General features: G+C 47.5%; 2 protein-coding genes across 3 annotated transcripts; both read left to right on the top strand.

The window, feature by feature from the left end:
• The first annotated feature begins 7,541 nt into the window (after positions 1-7,541).
• Positions 7,542-12,578, top strand: LOC136466996 (uncharacterized). 2 transcript variants are annotated; one of them, XM_066465552.1, is made up of 4 exons: positions 7,542-8,016; positions 11,003-11,082; positions 11,171-11,229; positions 11,968-12,578. In XM_066465552.1, exons 1-4 carry the CDS (start codon positions 7,732-7,734, stop codon positions 12,270-12,272), a joined length of 729 nt encoding a protein of 242 aa, XP_066321649.1. In that variant the 5' UTR covers positions 7,542-7,731; the 3' UTR covers positions 12,273-12,578. The 2 variants fall into 2 exon arrangements, with proteins under 2 accessions (XP_066321649.1, XP_066321650.1); XM_066465553.1 differs by having other exon boundaries at positions 11,973-12,153.
• A 1,646-nt stretch (positions 12,579-14,224) lies between these two features.
• On the top strand, positions 14,225-16,813 carry LOC136463235 (GDSL esterase/lipase At5g45910-like). The gene is made up of 5 exons (XM_066462246.1): positions 14,225-14,644; positions 14,752-14,964; positions 15,083-15,231; positions 15,306-15,582; positions 16,387-16,813. Exons 1-5 carry the CDS (start codon positions 14,407-14,409, stop codon positions 16,602-16,604), a joined length of 1,095 nt encoding a protein of 364 aa, XP_066318343.1. The 5' UTR covers positions 14,225-14,406; the 3' UTR covers positions 16,605-16,813.
• The last annotated feature ends 7,540 nt before the right edge of the window (positions 16,814-24,353 follow it).

Genomic DNA, 24,353 nt, shown 5'->3' on the forward strand with positions numbered 1-24,353 from the left:
TCCATCTCGCCGAACAGGTCGATGTCACTGGCCAGCTTCTTCACCGCGTCCTCCACCTCATCCTCTAGCTACTGGTGCTCCACCTCACCCATCCCTTCGACGAATCCAACCCCTATCGTCTGAAGGTCAATGACTAGGTAGTGGGACTAGACCACCGTAAGGGCATGAGTAACGGCAATAACAATGGCATCATGGTTGAAGCTCTTGAAGTTCTCCTATGCCGCCTTGCACCTCTCGATGATGGTATCTGAACATGGTGGCCTATCGTTAGGCTGAGGAGCTACCTCTAGGTCGATGCAGTCGAGCACCAGTTTGACTCCAGAGACTACGGCATCAAACTTGTCCCTTTGTGTCCTGGCCTCCTACACCAGCACATCAAACTATGCCTTGACCCTCTGACGGTAGTCTGCAAGCATTACAAGGTTCCATCAAGCAAGGAAACTACTTCAATAGTAACTCTGACCAGGAAGTACTCACCTTTTAGCTCTTCGATCAGTTTGTCTGCTCGCCCTAACTCCTTCATTTTCTCCCCTCGAAGTTGCTTGATGGTTTGGCGTAGCTGGCTGAGCTCCACATCTTGCTCTACAAGCACAACAATCATCAGCAAAAATATGGTCGTTCAACAATACAAAGCACATTCGGCGATACGCCATACCTGCTTTCTGCTCAGATACGTTCCTGAGCTGCTTAGACTTCTGCTCCAGTTGCTCGGAAGCACTCGACAACTGTTGGGAGATAGTGGCCAGCTGCTTAGACTGGCCACGTAGCTACTCAAACATGGTCACCAGCTGCTCGAATAGGATGCCCCTTTTGGTACTCTAGGTCCCGCGCGTTGTACTCAGCAAGGTCTTGCTCGCGCTGGGCCCTCTAGATGTTCTTCTCCATAAGTTTCATTGCCTCTTTGAGTTTTTCATTCTCCTCAGCGAGGGGCTCCATCCTCTTTATCAGCTAGTGCCGCTGCTCGGTGGTCTGAGTTATCCCCTGCAAAAATGTCAAGATTATGAAGAAGAACAATCTCCAACATTAAAGATGAACATTACAGATGCAATGCTGACCTTGATCTGCTTCATCACTCCGGCAAGGGTGGACTCCAATCTCCTTAGCTCCCTGGTGGTGTCCTCCTCCTCAACAACCACCACCTCATCACCGTGTCTGTGGAGCATTCGGACAGCTTGGGGTTGAGATTCCTCATGTTCGATCTCTTCCACCTCGTCCTCCTCTGCCATGGCTGGAGGCACCACTAGGGGGCTCCGTGGATGGACAATGGGTTCAACCACGCCCTACGATGCCTTGGGGGTGCTGTTTGCTCCTCGAGCACCACTGGCTTTATCGCCCCAGACTCAGGCATGGCACCAGCATCTCCTGCATTCGCCGCTGAAGACCCGGCAGTTTCTGCCATTGCCCCGGGCATCATCGCCGACTCGTCCACCATCGGCGCCAACTGTTCATCGCCGCCAAGTCCACCAGCAGCGGCGGTTGACTCCTCCATAGGCCGCCGAGCACCTAGGGACTCCAGGATGGGGTCCACCATCATCTCGTCCGCCCCAGGACTAGCCTTCGGGTTCTCGTTAGTCTGGACGAGCGGGGTCAGATCCTCTGTATGCCTAGCTCTGCATCAGATCAGCTCATCAATCGTCAAAAAAGGATAAGGATATGATGACCAAATAACTCCAAGACAAGGGTACTTACGTAGCGGCTTTCTGGTAGATTTTTTTGAACCGGCAGTACCTACCCGAGCCCCTAGCCATGGACTTGGGGTCGATGCCTATGTCCTGGGGTGGAGGTCCCGCGGTCTCCACCATCGGCCTCTTCTCCGCTCGCCGCTCTGGGATTCCCTTCACTTGCTGCTCGAGGACTCCCTCCGCCCATCACTTTGGAACTCCCCTTACCGGCTGCTTGGGGACTCCCTTCGCTTTCTACTTAGGGACTCCTATCGCCTGCTATTAGGGGACTTCCTCCCCTCCCTTTGATTGCTCCTCCCTACGCGTGTTGCGCGGAGGTGCCTTCGTGCTTGGTGGAGGAGCCACTGGAACTTTGTCGTCATCCGACCACTCGAACATCATGGTACTCCATGTCCGAGTGGTCTAGTCACTGCCAAGCGAGATGCCGCCCAGCTTGAGGGAAGTGGCACCCACCATCTTTCTCTTCTTCCAGGCTAGCTCGTCTGCCGCTGCCCTCTTCTCTTGGACTTTCTTCAACACCGGGGATGGACTCTCCGATGAGATGCTGATGGCTCCCTCCTCAGGCTGTGTCGGTGGCCATGCATCTACTACCTACAACCAATCACCCCTCAGCATGCTTGAGAAGTACACCGCTCTTTCCTACGAATGGATCTTCACATAAGTGAATCAGTCCACTGCTCGGCAACGACAAAAGATAAAAAAGCATCAGGAACACACAATTGAGATATTTAGCTAAGGAGGCAGATTCTAGCAGTGAAAGGGTCTCATCTGCCCTGGCAAGTTGAACAAGGCAAGTGGAGTGAATAGCTCTATGGCCCGCTCCTACACAACGTCCCTCGACAGCATCTCCATCCTCTCCCGAGTACCGTCGGTCTCCCCTTGAAATCAAAGGCCACGTGAGCCCTCTCCTTGTAGGGCTAGATGTGGCGCACTATAAAGCTCACCGCAACCAATCCACCATTGGTTCCTCACGCCCTTAATTAAGCCAAGGAGCTCCCTCACTTGCTCCATAGCAGCGCTACTTGGCATCTCCGACCAGCTCTTCTGGCTAACCAGGATGTGGTCGGCGTCGCAGCGGATGGTAGGGTGGCTCTACTTCATATAGAACCACCTAGCGTTCCACCCCTTCAGCAATGTGTTTAGTGGCATAGTAAGGTACTCGTCCGCCATTCCATCGCGCAGCTGAAGATACACTCCACCGACCACCTTGGAACCTCCGCCGCCTCTCTTCTTCAGCCAGAATAGGTGATGAAAGAGGTTGAAGTGGGGAAGGATTCTGAGATATGCCTCATAGAAATGGATGAAGATAGATTTGTGCAATATGATGTTTGGGTGGAGGTTGCACATACTGACTCTCTAGAACTCCAACAAATCCCTCAAGAACGGGTGAACAGGAAAACTAATCCACGCCAAAAGTAGTCCTCAAATACCACAGCTTCATCGGCATGAGGCATGGGGAAGGGATCACCGAGGGCCGGCTGCCATCCAGCAATGGCACGGTCGGGAAGAATGCCTGCCTCCACCAATCTGTTGAGCTCCACCTCCCCCGTGCGCGAGGGCACCCACTCTTCGTCACAACTAGCTCTGACGCTCACCTTCTTTGGGTTCACAGCTCCCCTATTCGATGCCATTTCTCAGATCTGGATGGGGACTGGCGGCGGAAGCGCGTGTAGATGTGAATCTAGAAATGTGAGGGCGAAGAAAGAAGATGAAATGGCAAAGTGGCAAAGGTAGGAGCACGGGATGTGGTGGTGTAGTTATAAAGCACTCCCCCACCTTTTCGTATTTGAGGGTTTTTGGGAAACTGCTCCCACGATTGGCGCCTTTCTGAATTCTCCGCAACAGCAAGGTGGGCTATTACCTAGGCTTTCGCACAACTACGGCTCGTATCGCCTATTTATCTCTACAATTTGCTATGGCTCGCTGAATATTCGCTGACTTCTCTGCCAACCATTATGGCTCAGTAATTACTACTGTACAACCATTACTCTAATATTTTCTCCGTGATTTAATTTCTCCAAGATTTCCTCTTATGGCTCGGGGATTGCGTCAGCACTATGTCTCGGTTCCTCACCACACTAGGGACTTTCTCCTATTGACCGTTGTTTCTGACCCTGACACCACGTGACCACGTCACCTACTGTTAGGCTCGGGAACTAAGTGGGCACACTTCACCTTGCGGTGAATGTGCTTTTTCTCGTTTTAAGACTACGCTCGAGGACTGGCTGCCTGCTCAGCTGGTCTTCTACTATTTTTTCTACTTTAGGTCTTGGCACCATATGACTAGGTCATCTACTGTCAGACTCGGGGACTAAGTGGGCACACTTCACCTTGCGGTGAATGTGTTTACTTTATTCTGGATGACTCCGCGCCTCTTGAAGCTGAAGAAGACTATCTCCCTTTCTCGTGGTCGGACTCTAAGTGGGCACACATGGTCCACCATGAGGAAATTTTTGATTATGCACTTGAGCTTCTTACACCCTTATGGCAAATCGTACTTGGGTTACACTGCTCGGCGATGGCACACGCTGCTCGGTGATAGTTCATGTTGCTCGGCGATGGTTTTCACTGCTCAGCGATGGTTCACGCTGCTCAGCAACTGCTCGGCAACTCATCAGGGTGGTCGGACCATGAGTTTAACTGCTCGGCTTTGTTCATGCCTGCTCGGACACGTTCAAGACGGCATTGCACAATAGGTACAAGGCGCTCGAGGACTACCTGTGGGGGGTATGACCCCGGATACCCATGTTAGACCACATGGGCTGCGCCCCCAAGGACGGCCTAGCCCATAAGATGAAGCCTTGCGCAGCATGACTCTGCTCGGGGCCTTTCGCAAGACACCGGGAAAAATATCTTGAAGATACTACGAGATCTGTTAGGATACGTATGATCCCATGATTCCTGTAATCTATTATTACTTTCTGGTTATCTCTTAGATCTAACCGACTTGTAACCCTGCCCCTCGAACTATATAAGGCGAGCAGGGACCTCCTCCAAACTCACGTAATATCATACGATAGCCAATACAAACTAACAGACCACAGGAGTAGGGTATTACATCATACTATGGCCTGAACCTGTCTAACTCGTGTGTCTCTATTGTCTTCATGTTCTTGATTACATGCCTCTCTGCCGATCAATCTAGCTTCATGGGGTACCCCTCGGAGGACTACCGACGATATTCTATCGATAGAGTACCAGAAACTTATCACACTATAGACTGTGGAGTTGGCGGCCATTTTGAGCACCACAACTGCGGTGTGCCTTGAAGTAGGAGTGAAAACTCGGGTTGTGCAAGCGTCCGACCAGGGTGGTGCCAAATCGAGCGTCGATGACCCAAAATTTATCTTCCTATCATATGCGTGCTCTATGTAATTAGGCCGACCAGCGACCATCGCCGAAGCTTGCTGCCTCAACCGCACACTTCTAGCCTAGCTCACGTTCCCGCACGCGCGCTTCTGGCCTAGCTCGGCTTCCTACCCGCGCGTGTGTGCGCTTCCGGCCCAGCTCAGCTTTCCACGACGAGGCATGTTCCCGCTACAGGATGATGGAAGCACATAAATGCATATAAAAGAGAAATAAAAGCAAAAATAGTCCATGACAGGATTCAAACACAAGTCCTATTGATTCAAAGATGTTACTCTTCACCGGTGCATCATATAAATGTTGGTGATAGTTGTGAAAGAGTTTTGTTATTAAATACATCATACCATTTAAAAGTCCAATAAAAAATTATATAACCATCACAAGAATAATATTCTATACTAAAATATATCATAGGAAATTACATGAAATATGGAAAATAGCTAAGTAACGAGGAAAACAAACCAGAAAAAAGAAGACAAAGGAAAAAACTCATGTAATAGTATAAATGAAATAAAATGGAAAAATGAAAAAAATGAAACAAAAAAGTAATAATCATCAAAAGTAAATAAGTAGAAGGAAAATATAATACAAAACATCACATAAAAAGGACATCACATAGATACCACTAGAAGTCTAGAACAAACCTAAAATATGCCACAGAACATCTTACATGTATTATGTGAATACTCCAAGATAATCATAGAATATTTCATTTATAAAACATGAACATTAGAGAATATCACATATATATTATATAAACATCCCACAATAAAATAAAGAATAACATTAATAGAAAAATTAGTAAAAGATTAAAAAATCGTAAGGACAAAGGAAAATCCATGCAATATAGAAAAATTAAAAGAATATCACTTGGATACTATTTAAATAATCTAAAATATACGATAGAACATCTCATGGGTACCAAAGATAATCATGGAAAATCTCATTTATACTGCATGATCATCCTAAAATACGTCATAGAACATCACATGTATATATACATCATAGAACATCTCATATATACTACGTAAACATCATAAAATACATAATAGAAAATTATATGTATATTACGTGGACATCACATGTATACTACGTGAATATCATAAAGTATATCATATAACATCACATGTGTATATTACATGAGCATGACAAAATAAATCAAAGAACATCACAAATATATCATATAATGTGATATGTGTACTATTTGAACATCACATGTATCTGAAAATAAAAAGACTAAAAGATAAAATTATTAAAGTAATTAATTAGAGTAAAATAACAAAAATATAAAAATATAAATAACAAATGCTAAATAAATAGAAAAATAAATAAATAACTTAAATAAGAAACAAAAATTTTAAAAAAATCACATGTATACGACGCAAACATGACATGTATCTCATGTAAACATATGAAATGAAAAAAATAGAAAATAAAAAACTAAAGCATGGAAATGATTAAAATAAAAAAGAGTAAAATAAAAATATAAAATCAAAACCAAAATAAAAAATCTACATGAATGAAACATAAAAAAGAAAAGAGAAGTAAATAGAAGAAAAGAAAGAAAAAGAAAAAAATAGGAAAATAGGAAATGAAATAAAAATTAATTAATTAGAGCAAAAGAAAAATGAATAAATAAAGATAAAAGTATAAAAAAAGAGAAAAGAAGAATAAAAGGCCACAAAATAAAATAAAAATAGAAATAAAAAAGAAATCAACGAATGAAAGAAAAAACGCACAACGGAAATAAAAGCAAAATACAAAATAAAAATAAGAATAAAACAACACAGAGAAAAGGAAAAGAAAAAGGGAAAAAGATAAAGAAAAAATAGAAGGAAAGAAAACAGAGAAACTCACCTACAGGAACCACCTACAGCGCGGATCGAATTAAGTTGCACAGGCGTCAACGGAAAAAAAGAGCAACTCATCGCTCGGGTGGCAATGGCGCGGCCTGGGCCATCACTCGCTCTCATGGGCTGCCATCGCGTGAGTGAGGTGGTCGCAGACGCCTCGGGTCCGACTAGACGGACCTAAAGATTCATGAAAAACTCGGCACAACACCCTTGGCTCCCAGCCTTCACACACATGGTCGTTCTGTTTCTCAAGAGCAAAATTGGCTGAGAGACACTATTGAAAAATGGCTTTTGCTGTAGACCATAAAAAATATTTAGCTTTGCCGAAAGACACCGTAAATAGATGTAAATTTAGTGGGAGACACTATCTCTATTATTATATTATGTTTTAATCCAAAACCATGTGAGGTGACAATTTTGCCCTTGCCCCTTTAATCCCTCATAGTAAGGTTAATAATACAACCGGGCTACTAACGGTATGAATTCTTATAACATATCTCCCAACCTATTTATATAGTAATTATATCTTTGCAATTAATATATAGCTTACTTATTCTTTTTTACAGAGTTTCTTATTTCTATATACAAACCAGCTGTAAGCGTAGACCCTGCTTCACTCTCTCTCCTTCTTTCTCGCCTCTACCTCAGCGCCTCCCTTATTATACTTTGCTCTCACGAGAGAACCCACTCGTTCAGTCGTTCTTTCCCGGCGCGACCGCACGCGAGGTCTGTTCCAGGCGGCGGCGGCGGACCCTCCCACGGCAGCCCAAATTCATAGAGCCGGCCCAGCCCAGATTCCTTCTCGCCGCTACGACCTCCGTGCTCCGGCGATGCAGCGGATTTCGCTGCGATTTCTGCGCTCCGCCGCCTCCACCACCTCCTCGTCCCTCCGCAGCCTGGCAGTACCCCGCGGCGGTTGGTCCGCCCGACCGGCGCTGCAGCCTCCGGTGCGAACCGCGGCGCCGGCCGACCTCACCCGGTGGCCGCCGCAGAGGGGTTACTCCCAGTTCGCCAGCGGGTTCACCCCACTGAAGCCGAAGCCGCTGGGATCCATCCTGGACATCGAACGCGCCAAGGGCCTCTCCCCCGAGCACCTCGTCGCCGCCTGGGATGACGTCAGTCCCCGCCCCCTCACTAGTCATTTCATTATTTCATTCCTTTTTTGTGTGTTTTATATATAAGAACTGAGGAGATCCCGCTTGGTACTTATTTTAAGCACTGTGCCTGAAACGAATTTTATGTGTGGGGGTATGTGAATGATCTGTTAAAAGGAAGCGATGAAAGGATATAAACATTCATTCAAATATGCCGACCTTTTCAATTGCAAATGACTTTCTGAGATGTTTGATAATGTGCAAGTTTAGGAAACACTTCCTTGTCCTAATGAAACAAGCCCCCCGTCGCTCCGCCTCTGGGGCGACTCGGGTGGCCGTCCAGACTACCGCGCCGCCGCTCCCCACCCTCTGCCCCCGGCTCGCCGGGAGGCCCGCACGACTGCGAGGAAGGCGGCAGCGGGGCCTTTCCCTGCTGCTCTCGGCGGCATCTCGAGGAGCTTCGAGAATCAGTGTCGTCATTCGGCGGCAGCGGAGCTCCATGGGAGTCCAGATCCGGGGCCTTCGTGAGTGGATCCGGCGCCCCCGTGTGTGGATCTGCGTCCCCCGGCCGGGGCTTCCTCTGCTGCTCCATCAGCAGCGCGGCGCGAGGTGGCGGCTGGCCGAGGAGCAGGGCACCGCGCGACGGCCGGGCGGCGCTGCGGCTTGGGCGGCGAGTGCCCAGGCGCCCGGATCTGCGTCCCGGTGGCTGGCTCCATGCTGGGGTCGCGACTGCGGCGGCGCGATGGCGGTGGCTCTGGCCAGGGGCATCGGGGACGGTGTCCTGGCGAAGCCTGTGGTGGTGGGGCATGCGCCTCGTTGCAGCCGGAGTAGACCGACAGCGACGACGACGGGTGCCAGAGCCGGCAGCAGCAGCCTGCAGTGACCTCGACGCGCGGCGGTATTGCGTGCCCTGCCGGCTGGTTGCCGGGGGCATGGTGGTTGGCAACGTGGGCGGCTAGCGCAGCGAGTATGGGACTTGGCCACTGCCGCGCATGGGGTTGAGGTGCCATGGCGAAAGCCGTGTCCCTTGGACTGATGACGGCGACGCCTTTGGGCGTTGTATTCTTCCTTGGAAGCGTCCATCGATCGGCTCTCTCCCCCTTGCGCGGCGTGCTCTTCCTTGGTGTAATGCCTTTCTGGTCAGGCGCCGATGGCGTCGTGTCCCTCCTTGGAGGCGTGGCTTTGGAAGCCCATGACTGTCAGTATGTCATGGCCGCCACCGTTGTGGCGAGGAAGGTGGAGGCCTAGCTGAGGATTCAAGTTTTCGGTGTCCACTGCGGCTGAAGGTGGTCGGGGGGAGGGTGTTGGCGCGGTGATTGGAGGGCTTCGCTTTTGTTTGGTGGATGGTGAGTTGCGACCACGAAGTTGGCGAGGGGGCCGGCGTGGGAGGCGCCCACGGAGCTAGCAAGTAGGCCGACGTGGGAGGAGGTAGCCAGCAGATTGCGTTGCTGAGGTGACCTGCGTGGTGTGGCAGCGGGCAGTCCTGCTCAGCGGCGGCTGTTTCGGCGCAAGGAGACTCTCTAACTGGCAGCCGGAGGCTGTGTGTGGCACTTATGCTTTGATGAGACAGCTAGGCTATTGGAAGTTGTACGCGCCTGGTTCGTGGTGGACGAGATCGGCTTGGTGAGCGCCAGAGGCAGCTACTCATGCGTTGGTTTGGCAGCTTGTAGCGTACTACGGCGGCAAGCCCTGCTTGACGGTGGCTAGTCCGGTGTGGTACATCGTCTTGACAGGCGGCGCAAGCGGATCTGATTGTCGGAGGGCTACACGGCTCGCAGCGACCTACGACGGCTAGTCCGGCTTGGCAGCAGGCTAGCTCGGTGTGGATCATCGTCGGTAACGACGACGCGAGCGGTGACGATGGCGTTTTGGCCATAACATCCTTGACGTCCTGGGCTTGGCAGTGCAGTGTGGTGGTTTGGCGTTGGTGGTGGTTCTTTTTTCTCTTCTTTTTTTTGAGTTGAGCTTCGGCTGTGTGCGGTTTGTGTCGATGTCTCAATCCGACCGACCAGAGTTTTTTTTCCTTTGGTTGAGTTTGTTTTCCGGCTTAGTTGTTGGTCGCTGTTTGTATTGGTGTGTGCCCATTTTGGGCTTATCTTCTTTTTAATATAATTGGCAGCTCTCCTGCCTGATTCGTTTAAAAAAAATAATGTGCAAGTTTGGACTAAAATTATTGCTAATGGAAGAACATGTCAGCCAAGCATGGAAGTAGATTTATTTCTCTTACCATGTTTCAGGAGAAAAATAAGAAATAGCGATGATGTTTTGAAGCTTTGGTAAAATTGGCCGTTTTGAAAGGTTCTGTTGAACTTAACTTATTGAGATAATTAAGATAAACTGTGCTATAGAATCTCAATGGTGGTGATGTGGCCTCCACAGCATCATTCTAGTTACGTATTTGTGTTTTCTGTTCCAAGGATATCAGTATTTGACAGCATTTGTTTAACTGTCATGTCACTCTAGTGGCATCTCTGATTTTGCTTGTTTGGACCAAATAGTGAAGGGATTGGGCAAGTGGGTAGTATTCATTGGAAAGATAAACAGGATTAGCACAATACTTTTATAAACATTGCATTTTGTTAAGGCTTCGATTGTAGAATTTAGTGCTGTAACCAACATTAGAGAAACATTATTTGTTGAGGATTGAACTGGCATTGTAGTTATAATCAGCACAGTTCTCACAGGTGATTCTTAAGAATCATACTTTTTGTGCCGTAGGATGCATACATGATTTTCATGTGTCCATGCATGTGTGTGCGTGTTGGGGGATATTCTGTTACCTTTTTGAATTTTTATATTCAGAAGGATAACATTGTGGCTTCCAACTCTCTTATTTGGCCTGGTTAACCCCAAAATAAAGATCAACAACAATAATTTTGAATGGAATATGAAATTGGTAATGTTTATTAAATTCTTTCGTTCTTCTGCATCAGTCACTCAGACTTTTGTATTGCCCTGATGTTTTGTGTTCGTGACTTGTGTTACTCTTCCTTTTCTTGAATATTAGTATCATTTAGGAAGGGGTCATATAGGTGCATCTATGAAAGCGAAGCTTTACCATCTCTTGGAACAAAGATCAGATTCATGGTATTTTTCTTTAACTTTGAGTTACTGGTTGCGGAGTTTGCAGTACCATGATTGTGAATTTTCTAATCTAATTTTGTTTGTATTTTAGTCGTCACTTTGTTATTCCTTTGTGGAAGGGAAGTGGATACACCACTATGTTCATGCAAGGTACTGCTCAGTTCTTTGCTAAATATTCATAATTATGATTGATCGTTCTTGTTTTCTTATTTTCCCCACTGAATATAGCACTAGCATTCTAGCTACCTTTGTTCATCCTTAAATCGTTTCCCTTTATTGTGGAACTGCCTACTGTTGTGTTATACGTTTTGTTTACTTTGTTTAAATGGACCCTTAAAAAACAGCCTTGTAATACAAAGTGTAGAACTAGGAAGCTGAATACCGATATGATATTGACATCAGCATTATTGTTTTTTCTGTGCTTATTTATGCTTTACCCATCATCGTCCTTATGTATCGCACCAAATTTGATGCACAAATATGTGGTCAGCTATAACTAAATAACACAAGTTGCATGATTCGTGCATCTAGATCTGACCATTTAACCTAGATGTTCATGGTATTAATATTTTCTCAAGGTATAGTAATGAGGGATTAGTCTGTCCTCTTATAATTTTTGAAGTGGCACTTTTGGACAGGAGGAAAAAGGCATTAACTATGTAAACCTTTCCACTCAAGAAATAAACAATTTAATACCAAATGGCCTGTTTGGGAAGCATATAGTGGTAAGTTTGCATGACACGCAAAAACCATTGGCGCCACTTACTATTTTTGAGCTCATTGTAGTAGCTGGCCTAATTTATTTAACCACGAGTTTGTTAGAATTCACACTGTTCTCTTTTGAATTTTTTTGGACTTACTGTTTCATTTTGCTATACAATGCCCCAGTCCAGATGCCATACATGATCTTCACAGGACTCGAAGACTATAAAGCACGAGGCACTCAAGCAAGTCCTTACTACACAGTCACTCATTACACAGAGTTTGCAGAGACCAAGGACACAGTGCTTATTCGAGGAGATGTTGTTTTCACCAGCAAACTAACTGATCCAGAGGCAAAGACTCTTCTAGAGACTGCTCACTCGTTCTACCTGAATGATACGAGGTACAGACTAGTGGAGCGCTTCAACAAAGAGACTCATGATTTTGAGTTTGGGGACGTCCTTCAAGTGCTTGACATGCCAACCATGTGACACAGTTTAGTTCCCAACCAATAGCAAATATTACTAGACACATTTATTTTCTGTCACCTCAAATCCTCAATTTAGCAAGGGAGATTGCTTTCTTGCATCATCAGAGGCAGTAAGATGGAGGCACTGGATATTATCCTGCCTTCGCTCACCGAGCATGCTGTGTGGATTTTTGTTGCACTGATTACGCCATTAGAAAATTTTGCTGATTGCTGTAAGCAGATGAGGATTTTCAGGGCTGGGGCACATTCGCTATATATTTTCTGTTGTATTGTTTACACATTAGATCCAATAATAATATTTTTACCATCTTGATGTATTTCCCTTTAATAACTTTGCGGAAATTAGCAGATACCTTTGGTGCTTCGGAGTTGATTTAGCTTTTGTTGATCGGAAAAAGGGTTATTGCTGTTCTGACTTCAGGTTTTGTGACGTGGCGCCAAATGCAGTTAGGATGGATTTTCTGGTGGGTGGTGGCCCTAAGAGCATCTCCAAGCGACCCTTTTAAACTCACTATGTAAATTATTATTTAGAATCATTTAAATAAAATTGTTCTCTATTCGCAAAAAAATAAAATAAAATAAAATTGTTCTCAATATCTTTTATCCTCCAACGCGTTATGTTCTATATATCTTAGTGCACACTTTGGAGAGTTAATCGTGCTCTCCAGAATAGATGATGTTTATATTTAGGGATCTAATTTAAGATGCTGTTGGAGTATATTTTCTTTCACCAAAATTTTTAATGCTATAAATAGACTTTTGGAGAGAAACTGTGGGTGAAAGTAGCCAAACTGATTAGCGGAGATGCGACGGAAAGAGTCAGCCTAACGAGACTTTCTGCCACATGTGGCATTTATAATTGATCATAATTCTTACCTGAGACTAGACTTTATTTGATCCTTGGCTAGAAGTTCATTCTTGCATGCTCTTTTGTTTAGTTAAATCATGTAACATGAGTGTATCAAAATAAATATTAAAATATTGATTATTTTATGATATTATGTATCATAACATTTAATTTATCTTATCAAGTCTTAAATTGTTTAAAATCACTTAATATTCATAATTATGTGCTAATGACGTCATTAACAGTACTAATACCTGCTAATTCTCGCACGGGCAAACCTAGCTCACCGGATAAGACCGTTCCCTGTGTTTCCCTTGGGCCTGGCACGGGGAGCCCTTTTGCATGCACGCGGCCTGTCTCGGCGACACGGCTAGGCATCCAAAACACATGGTTCCGGCACGCGACGGGCTTGGCTAGGGACGATATGGGCAACCAAGTATGCCCTGTATGTTTACCCATGACCAAAGTTTTGGGTCGGGTCAGTTTAGTTCTCAAAACAATTTAAATTAGCCTAATTTACCCTTTAGGGCTAATTTAGAAACTAGGGATGAAAAACCCCTCCACGATGAAGTAAATAATTATTCAAATTATTTTCCATGGATTTCCCACCTGGAAGAAGTCAGGGATCCCAAAGGATTTGAGTTTCTAAATTAGCCCAATGTAATTTGAATTTCCCACTTTATGGCTTCCTTCGCCCATCTGTTAAATGCCAATTAGCTGGCAAAGAAAAACTTGTCTCTCAATCGTTGTTCTATTAATCCTTTAGTAGGCTGCAGGTTCGGCGGCCTTGTGTGTGAGGCTGTGAGCACCGTCACCTAAAAGTCCCTAGAATCACATGGGAGTCACCTACGAATCGCAAAAGAGGAAAACATAAAATCAGCTCCACTCCTGCCTGCGTGTTGCATCGAGTAATCACAGATCCAAAAACATATGCAAACTGCTCTCACATGCACCTTTGTCTCATGGGTGTGGCTTTGCAGCGAGCGTCGGAAGTATGTACGTGTTCACCGGAATCCGGCTGGAAAAGGCGAAGTTTTAACCAGGGCCAGGGGCGAATGCGTAGAGGAGGCGAGGAGCCTCAAGAGGCTATAAAAACCTGCCTCCTAGTCACCCGTTTCATTCGAGTGCTCTGCCGCCGGCCTGCTGCGGTATGCGGAGCTAGCTAGCTGCCGAGTTCTTTTCATCATCTCCTTTTGCCAGTAGCTATAGCTTTGCCTGCCACTTTGGCCGGCGCCTGTGCTTCCATCCATTGGTCGGCAGCAAGCTAGCTAGCGTCCGTCGATCGATCATGGCGTCTGCTCTGATGCTGACCCTGCTGCTCTGCGCGTCGTCGTGGGTGGTCGCGGCGGCGGCGCAGAACTACAGTGCCATCTTCAACTTCGGCGACTCCATCACGGACACGGGCAACCTGTGCACCAACGGCAGGCCGTCGCAGATCACGTTCACGCAGCCGCCCTACGGCGAGACCTACTTCGGCACGCCGACGTGCCGCTGCTCCGACGGCCGCGTCGTCGTCGACTTCCTGAGTGCGTTTCAAATTCAAATCCAACCGCCCTAACGACATTCAATTCATCGATCGAGACGTGTTGTAATTGCGCTCCGTGCTGACGAATCCATGAATGGCATTGCACAGGCACCCAGTTCGGGCTGCCGTTCCTGCCGCCGTCCAAGTCGAGCAGCGCGGACTTCAAGCAGGGCGCCAACATGGCGATCACGGGCGCGACGGCCATGGACGCCCCCTTCTTCCGCTCGCTCGGGCTCTCCGACAAGATCTGGAACAACGGGCCCATCAGCTTCCAGCTCCAGTGGTTCCAGCAGATCGCCACCGCCGTCGACTGCGGACAAAGTAAGATGCTCCTACTGTATGATGATCCTCTCCTGCTACTTATTATTATACTATAAACTCGATCAATGCAATTCGCTGCGCCCTGATGGATATGCCGTGTACGGCGGCCGGCGGGCAGGCTGTAAGAGCTACCTGGCCAACTCCCTCTTCGTGTTCGGCGAGTTCGGCGGCAACGACTACAACGCCATGATCTTCGGTGGCTACTCCATCGAGCAGGCCAGGAAATACACCCCCAAGATCGTCAACACCATCTCCAGGGGCATTGATGTACGTGTAGAGCACAAACTCTCTGTCTTCTCTGTTAGTTGACGAAACTGATCGGCATTTGAGCTGTGATGCAGAAACTGATCGGGATGGGCGCGACGGACATCGTCGTCCCCGGGGTGCTGCCCATCGGGTGCTTCCCCATCTACCTCACCATCTACCAGAGCTCCAACAGCAGCGACTACGACGACCTCGGCTGCCTCAGCAGCTTCAACGACCTGTCCACGTACCACAACACGCTGCTGCAGAAGAGGGTGGGCATCATCCAGAGCAGGCACAGGAAGACGGCGCGGATCATGTACGCCGACTTCTACTCAGCCGTCTACGACATGGTCCGGAACCCACAGACCTACGGTACGTACGTACGATCGAGTAGTAGCACTCTAGCCTCTAGCTACCCACTGCTTGCATTGCTGTCGTCGTATCGTATGGGCCCCTCCTCGCACAGAGGCAGAGCCTTTTTCTTCTTTTCAACGCGCCATTGGCAAAGTGGCAAGCACTACACTCCACAAGCAGCGTGGTAGTAGGTTTATAATGGATTTTGTCGTCTGTGCCCAAATAAAACAGCGTGCGCTACGTACACATACCACGTGCAGCAGCGACCAGCGAGCAGCACATGCATGTGTCCGTGCATGTGCACCGATCGAGCTGAGATTCCTCAACCAGTCAGTGGATGTGGTGCTACAGTCAGCTCCGTACCTCAATGACACTGTAGTGTGAGACCCATGCCGGCCTGCCCGTTTCATTACGCGGAAACGTCAACATGTCGTGCGGCGGTCCGGACGCGCGGTTCATAGAAAAATGAGTGGCCCAGTCTGGCATGCTGCGTGGTGCGTGCATGGTCGTCGTCGTTTCGCACTCGTGACGACCGGTGAGCACTGAGCAGGGAGGCCGGCGCGGATGGGAGGCCGGTGCCAGTGTCAAGCGTTTCCCATCAATCCTCGCGAAAGCCAGCTGCCATGGCAACCAGCACATGCCCGCGACAACGCGCACCAGTCGATCAGCCGTGCTGCCCCGATCCCTCTCCTTCGTTTCATGGCTCCTCCGCGTCACTCGTGGCGTTTTTAAAATTCGATTTTTAGGAAACAAATATTTTTGGAGAAAGGTTACTGCATGTCTCACTTCTCACTCCATTCTCTGTCTTGACGGGTGTGGCAGGGTTCAGCTCGGTGTTCGAGACGTGCTGTGGATCAGGCGGCGGCAAGTACAACTACCAGAACAGCGCGCGGTGCGGCATGTCGGGCGCCTCCGCGTGCGCCAACCCGGCGGCGCACCTCAGCTGGGACGGCATCCACCTCACCGAGGCCGCGTACAAGCAGATCACCGACGGCTGGCTCAAGGGGCCTTACGGCCGCCCGCCCATCCTGCACAGCTAATTCATGGATGGTTTGCATGATGGAGCATGGAGGCAGCGCGTTATTTTTTATAATAATTTATTTATTTATATCCATATAAAGCTTTGGTTGGATTAATCGCGGCGGGGGTTAATTATTATTGTACTAGATGAGCGCCCGTGCGTTGCAACGGGTGTAACATAAATTGAATGAGATGTTTGTTAGCCAAGTCAAAATCAAGAATATATCAATTTAATTTTTCACGTGTATTATACCATGATAATGTCTAGAAACACATTCATTATCGTAATGAATCTGGAATAAAAGTTAGGCTTAGTGCTTGTTGTCTAAAAGTTACGACAAAGATCAGTTGCCTCAAAAACTGAAAATTTATTGCTAGACATCGAATAAAATTTATCCATGTTCTGCCTTGCCCAAAATATGTATACTCGGACTTACAATATCCTAGCCCGCATGAGGTATGACAGCAATTCATTTTTTGAAAAAAAGTATTTGTTGTCAACACGCAACGCGAAGGACGACAAATGAGATTTGGATCACGATCATTGCATGGTGATATTCCAATAAATTCCTTTCTCTTCCCATAATTCTCTTTCCGTTTTATTCCATTTTATTTACTTGTCTTCTAGTGTCTTCGTGCGGTGATTATTTGCCTACTGGTGATTCCGTGAGTTTTATTCCATTTTATTTACTTGCCTTCCAGTGTCTCCGTACGGTGATTATTTGCCTGTCGGATATGGATCGCATGAGTGTTTTGGTCCTGCTGGGTAGATGTTGACAATCCGTATGTTTTAGTTGTAGAGATTGGTTGGTCCTTCGTTCGACCATTTTTTTTGTTTGGAGGACGGGGGTGTTTATACTTTATTAATTGCGTTGCTTAAGGAAACAATTAATGGCAATTGTGAAATATATATATGATGGCATACCATGTTCACTTATAGTCCTTCAAAATGTTTTAAATAACGAGTTATGATATTTAGCGACCCCCAGATGCACATGTAGCCCGTTGGCCCAGCTTGAAGCTTGCCTCTTTGGCCTAGCCTAGCCTGATGGAGCAGGCCACGCTTGGGTCACTCCCTGGGCCTGTCGGGCGGCATGGCCTGGCCCACTATTTAATAAGAGGCATGACTGCACCTAACCCTAATTTATTCGTCCCCCTCCCTCGGGCGTCGCACTCGCTCTCTCCTCTCTCACCTTGCGCCTTATCATGTCTTTATACAGTGAACCACATTGAACAAGCTGAAAATATATCTACCTGGACTCAACATTTCATCCACACCACCATGTCTTCGTTTCAACAGAACAATGCAATTTCTGTTAGGGGCCGTTTGGTTCCTTTCATTTTGGAGGAATTATAATCTACTTAATGGATTAGGCTATTTCTCTTGGAATTTGAGATTTTGCAACTTTCTAAAGTTCACATATAAGCCTATCTCAAATTCATAGGGTAGAAGATGAAAATTGATTCTATAGATCGCCATGCCATGTTTCTACTCTTTAACTTATAGCACGCCCTTCAACTCGTTTCCCTAGTAGAAATGCAACATATAAGTATCTATCTTACATGGCTAACGGTAGTATACAAATATATTTCATATACAACCATATTAGCTTAACTAAAGTGTGCCTAACTTATAATCTATTAGAATGAATTTAATTCCAAAGATCTAAACGGGCTTTATTGTAATTCCTTTTTGGTGTATTTATGTTCAAGGTTGGTACCGCTCACGGGTAAAGTAGTCTCAAGATTAGTGGGCCTGTTTTAGAATACCGTAACCAACAGTCCATCCCCTTTGTCTACGTATATCAAAAGTCTGGCGCCCACCGTGCTAGTTGTTCTAATCGGCTGATAGTTCGTTGTATCGTAGGCTTTCAGATACTCCGTCCGTCTACAATAGATGTCATTTTCACTTCCTAACAAGTCAAATATTTTTAACTTTAACCAAATAGAAAAAATATTAATATTTATAATATATAATTAGTATCATTAAATAGATCGTTAAATATATTTTCATAATAAATTTAATTGAAGATATAAGTATTGTACGCATTTTCTACGAAATTAGTTAAAGTCGAGAAAATTTAACCTGCGTGCATCCATAAAGACCTCTATTTTGGGACAGAGCCTCGAGGCAGCAGCGGACAGACATGATCTCCCAAACACGGATCCAGTGCTCTCTCCAGATAGGCCTGTGCAGCTTGGCTTGTTCGTGGTGAAACATATATGGGCGATCTAACTGCTATGCTGCTACCAAGTGTCTTCGGTCTTTGTTGACGCTAAATTAGATCATACATTTGATAAGGAGCTAGATCGCTCGATGTAGGGTCTAACCGATTTAGGGATCGGCCGGCGCCTAGGGAGTGTCCACACCTGTACCTTGTGCCTCCAGCAATGAGCGCGATACGCAAGACACGTCGCCGGAGGAGCCTCGCCGAGAGCGCGATATGCAAGACACGCCGACGAGGTCTCTTAAGACCCGAAACCCCACATGCCCAGGAGAGACCCCGTCGAGCCGTGCAGCAGCTATGGGCTGCTCTAGCCTGCCTGGCCGCTCTAGAGCTTCACCGTCGTTGATCCACCGTCCATGCAGCGCTGACGAAGAATGAGGAGAAGTAGAGAGGAAGATAGGGTAAAAGAGAGATAGTAGATTGGTTTTTAGTACAATTGTGTGTGTTGGACACCTAAATCGGCCGTAGATCTTATATTTATAAGGTGGGGCTGATCTTATCCCTCAAGGAATCGAAACCTCTTCCAAATCACGTCAAAACGCATTTAGATCCGTTCTGGACTTGACGAAGTCGGCTAAGCCGGCTTCCACGGGCCCGGAGTGTTGTTTTCGGGCTGAAAATAGGGGGGTCGGCTTAGACGACTAGGTGACTCAGCTAATCCGACGGGCACTGGAAAATTCAAGGTGAAAGTCTTCCAAAATTCATAATTAATTCATCTGGACTCCAAATTAAGCGAACCATATATGTTTTTCGATCAGCTCGATGAGAGGGACACAATAGTAAAGTCCGTTCTTGCATTTGAGAAAGTTAGTCAAGTCGGTTTAGCTGACTTCTCTAGCTGGATCAGGCCCCAAAAAAGCCATTTCCTTCGCCAGGGCTCCAAATGCGATGATCCAAGTATCCTTTCTAGCAATCTTGACGTGATGGAGGAGTCCATTATGCACTTTGGACACTTTTGGGTGTCAACATATGCCCCCTGTTTTTAGTAAAGCTTGTGTACTAAAAACACCTTTGTGGGGCTCAAACTCAATTTCAGCTTTAAGGTGACAAATTCTGTTTTCTACCTTCATCGATATCTTCTGTTTGCTGTCTTGAACTTTTCAAAGCGATGTCATCGACTATTTTCATCAAATTCTTGCATATGCACCAAGCGATCAATTGTCACGATCCATAATCTTTCTCGATCTTAATTCTGAAATTGGGTTTCATGCAGCCAACATCTAGCCTCTATGTTCTTCCAAAGCAGAATATAATTAATGAATTCGGTCCCCCAACAAGTTCGAATCATGATGTTGCTTAAATAGACTAAATGGTTGAACTCCCAAACACCATAAATTGACAATAGGATGCGTTAAAGTGACAAGCTTCAAGTGGGCATCAACATCCTAAATTCAAGCATGTCAATGGCAAGCATTCGACAGAAAGTCAATTAAATCATCATTGATTATAATACTGTTGCATGCCGATTGCCAAAAACTTTTATCAACTTTAGCACTTGGATTACTTAACTAATCCATAATGGGAGTTCTTGAAGCATCCAAATCGGCTCAACATCGCTAGAGTTCAAAACGAGCGGATTTGGGACCCCACTGGGCAAACCAACCTGGCTGGCCCTGGTTGTCGGCTTGGCCGACCCTGCAACTCGGCTAGGCCGACTCTGGGAGTCGGGTGAGCCAATTTTGTTGCTCCTACATACAAAACAAATGAATTTTCTTGCATCAGTTTTTCTTTGATGTGAAATTGACATCCACAGATGCCAAAGCTAGATGCTTGTTGAGTTAATATGTTGGCCTTTAAATTCTCATGTCTTAAAATATGCCAAATTCAAAATTCAGCAAATGTATTAATAATGTCAAGTCACATATCAAGATGCATATCAAATAGTGACCCCTTTTAATCATTAAAACTTGATAGACACTTGCTATATTACCAGCAAGGAATCACCAAAGGCCTTAACATGTTTCACCTCCATGGAATGCAATATTTCCAAGCCGAATAAAAGAACTTCACATTCGGCTTGAACGTTGGTGCAAATGTAATTTTAATCGACTTGATGTCTGAAACAACACCATTGTGAGAAATAATGACTACACCAACACCTTGGCCTTTTTTGCAAGCCGATTAATCGAAATAAGCCTCCATGGGGTAGAAAATAGGCAATTGATCTCATCTCCTAAATCAATTCCATGCTCAACAATCAAATTGACGAGGATTTGACCTTTCAAAATACTCAATGGTTCAAGAGCCAAATCACAGTAAATTAATCCGTATGCCCATTCACCAATCCTTCTACTAAGGATCGGCCGATGTAACATGTGCTTAGTAACATTGGCCTGGCAAGCCATCACGCGTGTACTGGATCAATTAATGTTTCAATTCAGCAGATGCCTAGTTGTGGGGGGTATGACCCTAGATACCCACGGCAGACCACATGGGCTACGCCCTCAGGGGCGGCCCAGCCCATAAGACAAAGCCTTGCGGGGCATGACTCTAGTCGACGCCTTCTGCAAGGTATCTGGAGGATATCCTGAAGATACTACGAGATCTGTTAGGATATGTATGATCTCAATATTCCTATAATCGGTTATTACTTTCTGGTTATCTCTTAGATCTAACCGACTTGTAACCCTGCTCCCCGGACTATATAAGGTGGGCAGGGACCCCCTCCAAACTCACGCAATATCATACGATAGTTAATACAAACCAACAGACCACAGGAGTAGGGTATTACGTCATACTGACGGCCTAAACCTGTCTAACTCGTGTGTCTCTGTTGCCTTCTTGTTCTTGATCTCACGCTCCCCTGCCAATCAATCTACCTTCGTGGGATACCCCTCAGAGGACTACTGATGATATTCTATCAACAGTTGGCGCACTAGGTAGGGGTGTGTGCTTGATCCATGGCGAGCTAGATGAACTTCAAATGAACAGTGCATTGTCGTCATCAATCTCATGGAGAGCCATGCTGGTCCACGACAACGATTCATCGCTGGCTACACCTGCCCCCGCGACGTCAGATCCGATCTCAAAACCACCTCCGATGTCGCCTTCACCAACAACTCACCGTCCGCCAGGTGCTCGCTATCAACACCGACTACGCTTTAATATTTTTCTAAATATTCTCCAATCTCCGTATATCGCCATGATGTTTCTCCGAGCTATTTTCTCCATGTTTGCTCTCCAAATGATTTTCTGAACCCCCAAACAGTCATGTTGATGCTCGGACACCTCTAGAGACGGCCCTGTCTCCGGCTCCTCCCTACACGTGCTCGAGCGTCTGCCCTCTGCGTTATGGGTGGTCGGCAGTAGCTCCTTAGCGATGCTTTGTTCTTCCTACACGTGCATGGGCTCTGCGCCCCGCGTTATGGTTAACGTGCTAGCTAGGGCTAGAGACTCAGCTACACACTAACTAGTTGGGCAGTTTATATTAAATATAAATACACCTTCGCTCCAACTGATCGCCGAGCTACATATGCCATTTTTCTCTGGAGTTCATATATCTTTACATCATGTACTACCCATTCTACATGTTTGTATTGCAGGATCATCATCTAGGTGGTTGGACCACCTGGTGGTCAGACTTCTCCACCGATCGACTGGTCGGACTGCTTGGTTCATGGATTTCATCACCGACCAGTTGATCGGACTGTTCACTGGTCGCTTCTACTCAATGCTCACTTCATCGCCGACTAGTTGACCAGACTGTTCATTGCTCATGCTTCATTGCCAGCTATGTCGGTTACTCCTCGGTGCTCAGATTCTTCATGCTCGAGGACTAAGTGGGCACACTTCACCGCACGGACGTCGCCAGCTACGTCGGTGCTCAGACATCGCCGCCTACGCTAGGGACTTCTCGGTGCTCAGACATCGCCGCCTATGTTGGGGACTCCTCGGTGCTCGGACATCGCATCGCCGCCTACGCCAGGGACTCCTCGGTGCTCAGACATCGCCAGCTACACCGGGAACTCCTCGGTGCTCGGTCATCGCCAGTGACGCTGGGGACTCCTCGCTCCTCGGTGCTCGGTCATCGCCAGCGATGCCGGGGACTCCTCGGTGCTCAGACATCACCAGCGACTCTAGGAACTCCTCGCTCCTTGGTGCTCGGTCATCACCGGCGACGCTAGGGACTCCTCGCTCCTCGGTGCTCGGTCATCGCCAGCGACGCCGGGCACTTCTCGCTCCTCAGTGCTCGGTCATCGCCAGCAACATCGGGGACTCCTTGGTCATCGCCAGCGACGATAGGAACTCCTCGCTCCTCGGTGCTCGGTCATCGCTAGTGACACCGAGGACTCCTCGCTCTTTGGTGCTCGGACATCACCTACCAACAACATCGGGGACTCCTCTCTCCTCGGTGCTCGGACATCGCTAGCAACGCCAGGGACTCCTCGCTCCTCGGTGCTCGGGCATCGCCAGCAACGCTGAGGACTACTCGCTCCTCGATGCTCGGACATCGCCAGCAACGCCAGGGACTCCTCGTTCCTCGGTGCTCGAACATCGCCAGCGACGCCGGGGGCTCCTCGCTCTTTGGTGCTCAGACATTGCCAGTGACACCGGGGGCTCCTTGCTCCTTGGTGCTCGGTCATCGCCAGCGACGTTGGGGACTCCTCGCTTATTGGTGCTCGATCATCGCCAGCGACACCGGAGACTCCTCGCTCCTCGGTACTCAGACATCGCCAGTGACGCTGGGGACTCCTCGCTCCTCGGTGCTCGGTCATCGCCAGCGACGCCGGGGACTCCTCGCTCCTTGGTGCTCGGACATCCCCAGCGACACCGGGGACTCCTCGCTCCTCGGTGCTCGGTCATCAACAGCGACACCAGGGATTCATCGCTCCTTGGTGCTCGGTCATCGCCAGCGACACCGGGGACTTCTCGCTCCTCGATGCTCGGACATCGCCAGTGACGCAGGGGACTCCTCGCTCCTCGGTGCTCGATCATCGCCAGCGATGTTGGGGACTCCTCGCTCCTCGGTGCTTAGACATCGCCAGCGACGTCGGGGACTCCTTGCTCCTCGATGCTCGGTCATCGCCAGCAACACCGGGGACTCCTCGCTCTTTGGTGGTTGGATCTTGCTACATCTCGTCGATGTGCTATCAAGTTGCTCCATGCTGTTTGGATTAGGGTGCTGATCTTGGGCATCACATCTGGGGTCTTGATACGTGCATGTCGAACTACGTCGGCAAAGCCTTCAGACTTCTTTTTCATTGACCCTGCTACAAGATTCATTCTTCATCTTCCAGCAGGCTCAGGGACTAAGTGGGCACACTTCACCTTGTGGTGAATGTGCTTGTTCTCATCTCGAGGCTACGCCCGGGGACTGGCTGCCTGCTCGGCTGGTCTTCTACTTTCTGACCCTGGCACCACGTGACTACATCACCTACTGTTAGGCTCGAGGACTAGCTATGGGGGTATGGCCCCTAGTATCCACAAGACAAGACATGGGCCACACCACCAGAGGTGGCCCAACCCACAAGATCAAGGCATGCACGGCGCTGCTCGGCGTGCACCGCAAGATATTGTATAGTACCAAATAGGATACTTTCC

This window comes from Miscanthus floridulus, chromosome 7 (genome assembly GCF_019320115.1).
Source record: "Miscanthus floridulus cultivar M001 chromosome 7, ASM1932011v1, whole genome shotgun sequence".
In the NCBI taxonomy this organism is placed as follows: Eukaryota; Viridiplantae; Streptophyta; class Magnoliopsida; order Poales; family Poaceae; genus Miscanthus; species Miscanthus floridulus.

Coding starts and splice junctions, on each gene's coding strand:
- LOC136466996 (XM_066465552.1), top strand. CDS start 7,732: ATGCAGCGGATTTCGCTGCGATTTCTGCGCTCCGCCGCCTCCACCACC. Junction 8,017..11,002: donor TCGTCGCCGCCTGGGATGAC/GTCAGTCCCCGC, acceptor CTTGAATATTAG/TATCATTTAGGAAGGGGTCA. Junction 11,230..11,967: donor CACCACTATGTTCATGCAAG/GTACTGCTCAGT, acceptor ACAATGCCCCAG/TCCAGATGCCATACATGATC.
- LOC136463235 (XM_066462246.1), top strand. CDS start 14,407: ATGGCGTCTGCTCTGATGCTGACCCTGCTGCTCTGCGCGTCGTCGTGG. Junction 14,645..14,751: donor CGTCGTCGTCGACTTCCTGA/GTGCGTTTCAAA, acceptor GGCATTGCACAG/GCACCCAGTTCGGGCTGCCG. Junction 14,965..15,082: donor CGCCGTCGACTGCGGACAAA/GTAAGATGCTCC, acceptor GCCGGCGGGCAG/GCTGTAAGAGCTACCTGGCC.